The following is a 9,338-nucleotide window of genomic DNA, read 5'->3' as shown; positions in this document are numbered from 1 at the left end:
ATACTATAGAAATTTACTATGAACTGGATAGTCTCCTTTTCTGGGTTGTTCATATGGAGAAATGTGAAAACATTGCGGGGTGGGTTTTGCAGTGGTTTGGGTTTTTTCCCTGGTAAAGACAGATTTCATTCTCCGGTTACTGAAATATAACTTTAACATACTTGAATTTGTCTTCAGTGGTCCTCAACTATAACTATGATTCACCTATACATATGAACTCGGGGAATGGGTAGAAATGACATTCTTTGTGAAGTTTTTGAAAAATCTGTGTAGGACTGCAGATCCTTGATGTCACCTTGAAGGAATTAATCAAAACGTGTTCTAATTTGTCTGGCCTGGTTGCCAAGGTAGATGTGTAGTTTTCAATCTTTGAACATTTTGTTGGTCGAAGTAAGAACAAAGTGTCGATTTATAACTTTTGACAGCTTCAGCAGTAGCCATTTCTGCCAGGCAGTGTCATGTATAGAGGAGAGAGCAACGAGCACAGCTGCTATCCTTAATTTATTTTGATAAAACGCTTTTACACAGGTGGTCAGTGCTAGAAACTGATTGCTTTAACTGTGACAGGCTTTAGACACTTGCATCTCAAATCCTTTTATGAGTGTTGGCTCCTAAGTTGATGATACTGATTTTATTTTCATACTTAACGGAGATTTTTTATGAAGTTCATTACAAGATGGCTATTTTGTGTCTACTGCACTGTATTCACATCCTAAAGTGAAATTGTGCCCTTCTGCAAGTCAGAAGGATTTTCTCCACTTCAGTTTTATTACAGAATTTCCTAATGCTCTGTAAAACACACAGGAAAAACCCAACCAACCAACAAACTAAACAAAAAGATTGAAAAAGATTATATTTTTAAATTGTTTTAATTAATTAATAGATAGGGTAGATTTGTGATGATGATGATAATAACACATTTTCTCTTTGTGAGGTTGTTTTTTTTTTTACTAACCTTCCCCTATGAAGAACCTGCTCAATCCCTAATTAATATTTTTTCTCCAAAATATATTTCCTGAAAAATTGCTTTAAAGATATTTATTCTAATTTCTTTTTATTTTTTTTTCAGGGAGTGCTGGAACACCTGTTATCTTCAATGAAAATGGAGATGCTCCTGGACGCTATGATATTTTCCAGTATCAAATCACCAACAAGAGTACAGAATACAAAGTAATTGGTCAGTGGACTAACCAACTTCATCTAAATGTGAGTACTAGTTTGATTATGATGCTGACATTGCAGAATACTCATTTGAGTATTACATGATTTCAAAACACTTTAAAAATATTGATGATTTATTCTTTTCCGTTGGCAGAAGAAAACTCTTCCAGTCTTTTCTTGAGAAGACAGTAAAAGGTAGCATAATAACCTGAATCAAATTCTTTATATTCTCAAGTAGGCTGGTTGTGTATTTACCTGCTCCTTTAAATGAGCTTTTAAAATCATTAAATATTTGATATTCCTCCGATTGATTATTGAGTTAGTCAGAAAAATAGTAACTCATCGTTCAAAAGAGGGTGTCAGACAAAATGATGGGTACATATATATTGCCTAGGTATTTCAAATAATATAGAGGGATGGAAATGTATTTAGTAAAAGAGAAGTTTGGACTCTCTAACCACTTCTAATTTAGCTGAAACACTGAGATTATGAACTACTGCAATAAAAACATTTATTTAATATAAAGGGAAAATTTAGTGTTTTCTATATTGTTAACTGGGATTAGTATAGTCTCTTTTTACTTAATAGCAGAGGAAACAAAAGACACAACAATTTACCCGTCCTTAGGAGGTTTTTCTAGTTGCTGCCCATGTTCTGCAAGCTTTGTGGTAGTTAAGCCTCACCTGTGCATGGAATTATATTTTGAAAATTTCCATCCCAATAAGATTCCAATAATAATATGCAATATTTGTATGACAGCTAAGCATCAAGCCACAGCTGTAACTTGAGTACTTGTTGGGTCCGAGGCTCTTCTTTCTGTCAGATTAAGCCATGTGGAGAGAATCCATGAGAAAAGCAAACTGAAGTTAACCTGTTTCCTTGTTAACTGTGTAATATTTACAGGGTTTACTTGAGGTATGTTAGCCATTGGGTAGCTCTGCAAATGTGAAATATCAAGTGTTGTTTTGCTAAAGGCTTATGAGGAGGGCAACAGTGTGTACTGAAAATTAGATTCACCAAAGGGAGTTTATGCAGTGGCTTTAATCAAACCACAAAAAGCAGATTTCACACATCTCTGGTTTTCCATGTGAGAGGTTCCTGAAGAATAGTAGCAAAGACAGTGTAGTAAATATTTACAAATGGTTCTCCTGCTGAGACTACTTTTCAATAATTATCTGAGTGCTACTCAGTAGCACGTATGATAGCTCCCCATTTTCAGCCGCAGCTTAAACCACCTTACCATATCTCCCATTTAGTATCTGTAACTACTTGTCAAGGACTCATTTATTTTATTCTTCTGTCCAAATAGAAAAAGACCTGCCAACAGAAAGTGTGTGTAGCAGGTTGTGTGTCAGTGTTATCTCCCTCCACTAACTTGATGTCTATCTGTTGAAAGGCATGAAAGGGAAAAAAAAAAAGTTTAAAGAAGTTTAAAGATTCATACTAAATAATAATTTCTGGAAAACACTAGAGTTATACCCTTATCATAACTATTATGGCATATTGTCCAGATCTTCATAGTTGTTACCGTTTTCTGAAAAGTTATTGTTTACTAAGGGAACTGAAAATGTGATACAGACATTTTGCATAAATATTAGTACTAGCATAGCAGTTACATGGTAGTAGCTAAAAGCTACCTTAGAATTTGCTTCAATTTTAATTCCATTCCAATCTGCCTTTTTCTGTCTCCCCCTAGACTGCTAAATTTTTCATTAAGCCTGTAGTTTTTCAGTTCCATTATTTCTGTCTGATGTATGTGTACTCCAGGGAGTTCTCTGAAATATGATTAGATTGGCAGCTACTCAGACTACTGAAACCACACCATGCTAACCACATTGACCACAAAACTAAGAGGAAAGGATTTATCTAAGGACACCCTTTGTTAACTTTCATTAAGAATGGATGTGTTAGGATGTTCTTTGCCTCTCTTTTTTCATCTCTTTTTTTTCACCTCCGTGAGCTCACATGCTGGATACAACCGGTTGTCCAAATTCACGGACAATCTCTGTCTAATGTGTGGAGCTGGGAGATGTGAACAGGCTGGCACACTGCTCCTCAGCAGGTGTTTCTGCTCCCAGCCTCTTGCCTTGACTGCTGTCATCCCACTGCTCCCTGCTCTGCTGCACACCCCCTGCTCACGCAGCCCAGGGTGCAAGCAGGCAAACAGGGCTCCATCCCCCATGCACTGTGCTACTGGATTGCTTCAGCAAAGAGATGTTTCTCTCCCTACCTTTCACTCCTATTTCTTGACTCATTTTTATCTAAAGCCTTGAAAATTTCTAAAGGCATGGCTGGCCTTTATTTCTTAAAGTTTGTCAGGGCTTGAAATGCTAGATACTGGTCTCCATCAGTGTCTGCAGACACTGGTATGGTAACAATGAAGAATGAAGTTTTAATAGGGGTGGTACAGTTAATTCCCATCTGTTTCTATATTCACTAAATTTACTTCATACATGTTGATGGTAGTTATGCCACATGATGAACTGCTGCAGCAAAGCTCTTGCCTCCTCTCACTAGACAAAATGTACTAAAACCAAATAATCTTTGTGAATGATTGTCAGTACTCCAAATCATCATATTGCAAATTAGGTAGTACCTTTGGTTACCAATGAATCAAAGAGAACACAATGGATGTTTTCATTTATTTCAGTGAAAACTTCTATATTTATTGAAGGCAAAGCAGTATTAAAATTGCAGAGTACTTTTTCCCCCGCAGTTCTATAAAGGAGATGCTTTAAAAATATAATACTTTTCCTACTGTATCTTTCTTCTGCAGTTTGCTCTTAATGAAGACACATATAATTATGCTTTTTAATGAATCTCTGTCAGATAGATATCCTTTATAGATACTTCTACTCCTGTTTTTACAGATATTTCTTCCTCAAACTGTGTGATAACGTGCTGTAGCTATGATGAGTTTATGATTGTTTTTATCTATACAGCTGGAATTGTGTTTCAGAAAATTTATAGATTGAAAAATAACTCATAAAAGTACAGGTTTGTAGTACAGTTCAACCTTTGGAACAATTAATGTAATTAAGATTAGAACATGTCTTGCATCTAAATAACTGAATAAAAATGTTTCCTTTTTTCTTTCTGAGATTTTTGTTTTTTTTTTTTTTTTTACCCCCCACTTCCTTTTTGTTCTCCTTTTCTTTAGGATGCTCTTTGATATTTTCTCTGTCAGGTCTGGCTGCAGGTGTCTGTTGTGTGGGCTATGACTCCTCACCCAGTGGCCAGCCCCAGTCCTGTCTCTGACCCTGACCCTCAGGATTCCTCTGCTGGAGTCTCTGGTTCCTCAAAGTTTTCACTGACTCTGCAGGGTCCTTGTGGTCAAGCTTCAGACTTGTTCATTTCCTGGTGCAGTGCTGGCTTTCCCTTTGGACAGAAAGTGCTGACCCTGGTCAAATAAAGACTCTGTATCATGCTCCCTAAGGGACTCTTTGTCAGCAGGCTTCACCAGCTGCAGGGACTCTTCTAGCTGTGATGCTGGTTTCTCCCTGTAGTCCTCAGTGACATTAATGCTCTCCCTGAGGCATACTGACCTTTCAGATTTCCTCTGCAGCAGCTGTAGCTTCCAGCTATAGGAAATTAATGATTACTGATCAGTACTACTCTTGCAGTTCTTATAAAACAAATACAAGTGTGACAATGCTGAGAGATACAGTATAGAAGTTAAATTAAAAGAAAATAATGATCTTCAAAATTTAAATTTTTGTGTGATTCTTGAGTTTGAATAAGATATCTCAATCTTTGACAGATGCAAGGAAAATCTGAAAGCAGATATTAGAAACATCAAACTATAATCTCAAAGAACCAGGTTGTCTTTTATTCAATTACAACTTTACATGATTCTGACGATATAAATTTACAACCCTTTTAAACTCCTTTTACTCTCTAAGGTTGCCTGACTTTAAATGATCTTAATGTACTGGAAATAACCACACCTTAAAAATTTTTATTACCACTTTGGAAGAAAAAGTAATTACCTTAGAACTTCTAATCATTAACTACATGTAAACTGACAGAGTTTTCTGTTATTTGCTTTCCTCATTTTCCTTTCTTTGTAAGTAGAAGCAGATAACTTATTTTTCAGGAAACTCTGATAGTTATCCTTTCTTCCAAAAAATATTCTGGTTTTCATAAAAATCCAGGAAAAAGTAGCTGTTTCTGCAAAAGTTATGTTTTATTCATATTGCAACAGTATTTTGCATACCAGGTCACATGTAAAAGTTCTCTACAAATGTGTGGGTTTAGCAAATTTGAGCTCTCAACCATGTAATCTCTGTAGGAGGAAAGTTGTTAAAAACTAGCTTGCTTTTCCTGGCACTCATGATTTGAAATCAACTTCCTTTTATGATTAATAATGAATTCCCTCTTAGAAACTGTGTTCTTGTATTGCACTTGTAATAATGGCTAGATCAAGATATTTACTGATGGCTTTTGTCAGTAGCAGTAAATGGAAATAGTCCCAGTCCTAAAGTTTTAATAACAAACTTCTCAGTTTCCTTTCCTTAGGAACCCATTTAGTTTGTTTTGGTTCATTTCTGGGGGACTTTTTTCCTCTTTTTAAAAATGTTCTATTTTGAAACCTAAATGCCAGTTGGAAAAAGAAAAGTTGAAATGTTTTAAGAATTTTAAAATCTAATAGTTTTACTTTTAAAAAAATATTCTTTATTAAAAAATGTAATTTAAAGCATTATCTGATTTCATTTCAAGTTTATACATTGTTTTGGTCTACCAAAATTTGTGTTTAAAAATCCTAGTCTGAAAACGTATGTAGATCCAAATACATATTCTTCCAAGTTAGTAACTTTGATTGATGGGACTTCAGGCAGACACAACTATTAGTGTTTGCAGAATCAAGTATTTAGGTGATGCAGTTAAAAAGCTTGAGTGGATATCCTTTTATGTGATATTATTTCTTAAGAAAAAAACCGAAGTATATCAAAGCAATGTGTTTCAAGTGAAAAAAGTGAAATTTTTAAGACAGAATTCACTTGCGGGTTTTTAGTTGTTTGGTTTGGGGTTTTTTGGTGGTTTTTTGTTTTTTTTTTTTCACCAGAGCACAAGAGTTCTGTTGAAAGGCAAGAGAAATTTTAAAATAACAGATTTTTAATTTTCTCTTAGAAATAATAGGATGCATAAGCTTTCAGATGTATGGAGTGTATGCACTGAAGATGTAAATGACCCAGGGACATTCATTTTTCTGTAATGGTCTTGATTTACGACTAAGAAAACCATAAATTAAAATTACACTGATGCGATGAACTACTAGAGAGGCAGCCATAATCATCAGCAGCCTTAAGCATAGTGTTTGGTGAACTAGTAAAAATTGGGAACCCCACACTGACAATGAGCTTTCCTTCAGGCAGCCATATCACAAAAAGATTTGAATCAGTATTTGATTTCTCTTCTTTTCTGGGACTCTTTTGTATTATGTATGTAATCCTGAAGGAAACTATTAAAACTGACATTAGTAAATTCTTTTTGGAAGTAACAAATTCAAAATGCATTAGTTCCCTTTCTTGTGACATAGTAAAAGAAAATTATTCAAGAAGCTTCTGATGTTTTCTCTAACTGCAGCAAATAAGTTTCAAGCTTTGCTTTAGGCCACTATATTTCATTAAAGAAGCCAGAGAGCCTCTTTTTTCCTGTGGTAGCTATTATATAATTGATAGATGTTTTCAAGTTGCTGAACCTAAGCCCTAACAAAAGAACCCACTATAGTGAAATACACAACAGGAGCACTTAGTGCTGTATATGATTATATCTACAAACAAAACATGACATAGTGCCTGTAGGGTGTTCTTCTGCCCATACGTAATAGGGCAGTAGAGTTCAAACTTACACTCCATCCATGTTATCTGCCTGAAAATTGTTGATATGGGGCTAAAAATAAAACTCAGTGAAACAAGCAAAAATGTTTTAAGTTCTTCTCTTCTCCTCAATATTATACTGCTGCCTTCCTTTGTTCTACACAGGGCTGAAAGTAGAAAGAGACTATTATGTTTTTAGAAGACTACTAAGGTTTTACAAAGCTAATTCTGATTTTAGCACTGATCAATAAGTATGACTCAGGATTTATTTCTCTTTCTCAGAGTCTGAGGTCAATATGAGACTTGTAGTCACTAAGGACCAGTGCTAGACTGAAGATAAAAGTCAGTAGGCTACAGTGGATGCAAATTGTAGACAAGCCAATGAAATACACTAATCGTGGAATAAAATTTGCATTTTATGATTTTGAAAGTTTACAGATTGTACTATTAATTTTAAAAAAATTACTTTGGGATGGAGGGGAGGATAAGCTGAATACAGATGATAAAAAGGCATTAAATGATTTTGAGATGTGCCTGTAGTATAAACAGACACTATTTCAGACATGACTGAAAATCAAAACAGAACTTGTATTCAAGAGCCAGTGACCTTAGCAGAACCCGAGAAGAATGACAACTTGTCTTCCTTCTGAAGCTTTTTACTTTGTTGGTCCTAATAGTCTTCTCCCCACCACCGCACCCCCCCCCAATGAAACAGACATCTTTATGAATTCTCTAGAGAAAAAAAGGAAATGGAAAAAAGAGACCTGCTAAGAAAATATCCTGAACTTGGATAACCATTTGTTCTTTATTTGAATGATACAGATTGACAGTTAAACAGCCTCTGCTTGAGAGATAGGATGAATAGAGATTTTTTCCCACCTTGTCAGAGTGAGTGAAAGTCAGATTTCTCAAATGAGGCAGGGGGTTGCAGATGCATGCTTGACTGTGAATTTGTCACAGGATTCTTGAGTGGATGGCAGATATTTTATAGCTTTCTGTAATCATCCTTTGTAAGAATTGTTATGATTAGAATGAACTATCCTTTAAATAGCCATAGTCAACAGGACATGGAGTGTTCTTGTTTTTTCAAAAGACCAGGGAAGAGTCCTTTCCATGCATGACAAATAAAATAAATTACTTGTGTTTTAAAATATTTTCTCTTTCACAATAAACCAAGTGTGTAGTGACAGAGCAATGTAAAATCAGGAACTTTTATATGTTTTCCTGGAGAGTTCTGCATTCACATATGAGACTTCAGAGCAGGTTTAGCTGCTCAACTTGTACCAGCTAATGTTGTGACTTTTAGCATAGACAAAGAGATACTGGGCATAGCAGGTAGTTTGGATTATACATGGCTGGCAGCAAGTCTGCAGTGAATTGCTTTGTGAGGTATCAGTGTGAAACATGGACTATCAGCGTGTTTCTTCTGCAGTCTCTTCTATCTTTCTCCTCTGTCCCACAGAAATGTATATACATATTATAATTTGAAGACTGATCACACAGATCACAGAATGTTAGGGATTGGAAGGGACCTCGAAAGATCACCTAGTCGAATCCCCCTGAGCTGCCCTTTAAACCTAGAAGCAAAATGTTCATGCTTAAGAACAAAAATCTTAGATTAAATTAATTATTGTTCATTTGTGTTACATAATGGAAGGCTACTACTAAATTAAAAATCATTAAATGGAAAACGAAAGAGACATTCAGTGGCTACGATATGATGAAAGTGAATAACCAGCAGTTAGCAGAACATTAGCATATGATTATTTTTTTCTGTTTGCTTTGCTGCAATTTGCCTTTATCTTGCAGTAATATTAACTTAATTTCTTTAAGATAGCCATCTAATACTTATCCAGGACTTTTCATCCTGATAAATCTCCAAACACTTTTTAAAAATATTATTTAAAAACAGGGATTTAATTATTCTCTGCATTTACAAAATGGTATCACTGGTTTTAGTGATGATATTGTGATAGCACATCTTAAGGCAGGGAATGAAGAATATGTAGCTAAAGTCATTGTAACTTCAGCTCGCAGTAAGCAGATTTAGTGTTGAGTGGGACAATAGGATGTGCCAGGAATGACTGAATCAAATAGGGAGAATTGCAGTAATATTTCCAGTAATTTCATGAATTGAAGTGAAACCCCTTTTATGGAAAGCGTGGCCATAAATCTAAGCAATGGCTTTGAAATGATTAACAGACATTAGCATCATCAGAGGCCATTACAGCAAGGAACTCCTAGACTTACGATGCAATCCATCTGTTCTCTTCACCAGTCCTATGACCTCATTAGCAGAACTCTGACTTCACTTTGAAAAGTAGAGTAGCTGGAGAGAGTCCAGCTACAAGCAATGAT

General features: G+C 35.4%; 1 protein-coding gene across 1 annotated transcript in view; it reads left to right on the top strand.

The window, feature by feature from the left end:
- Nucleotides 1-1,068: 1,068 nt before the first annotated feature.
- LOC104531900 (metabotropic glutamate receptor 8) overlaps nucleotides 1,069-9,338 on the top strand; it is a gene marked incomplete at both ends in the record, with an annotated part of 23,699 nt that continues 15,429 nt past the window's right edge. The window contains one exon of the mRNA XM_029087210.1: nucleotides 1,069-1,206. Within this exon, the coding sequence (XP_028943043.1) occupies nucleotides 1,069-1,206 (138 nt within the window). The remainder of the gene's footprint in view (nucleotides 1,207-9,338) is intronic.

Source organism: Antrostomus carolinensis, unplaced genomic scaffold (genome assembly GCF_000700745.2).
Source record: "Antrostomus carolinensis isolate BGI_N321 unplaced genomic scaffold, ASM70074v2 scaffold18501, whole genome shotgun sequence".
NCBI lineage: Eukaryota > Metazoa > Chordata > Aves > Caprimulgiformes > Caprimulgidae > Antrostomus > Antrostomus carolinensis.
This window is presented reverse-complemented; position numbering and strand designations above follow the sequence as displayed.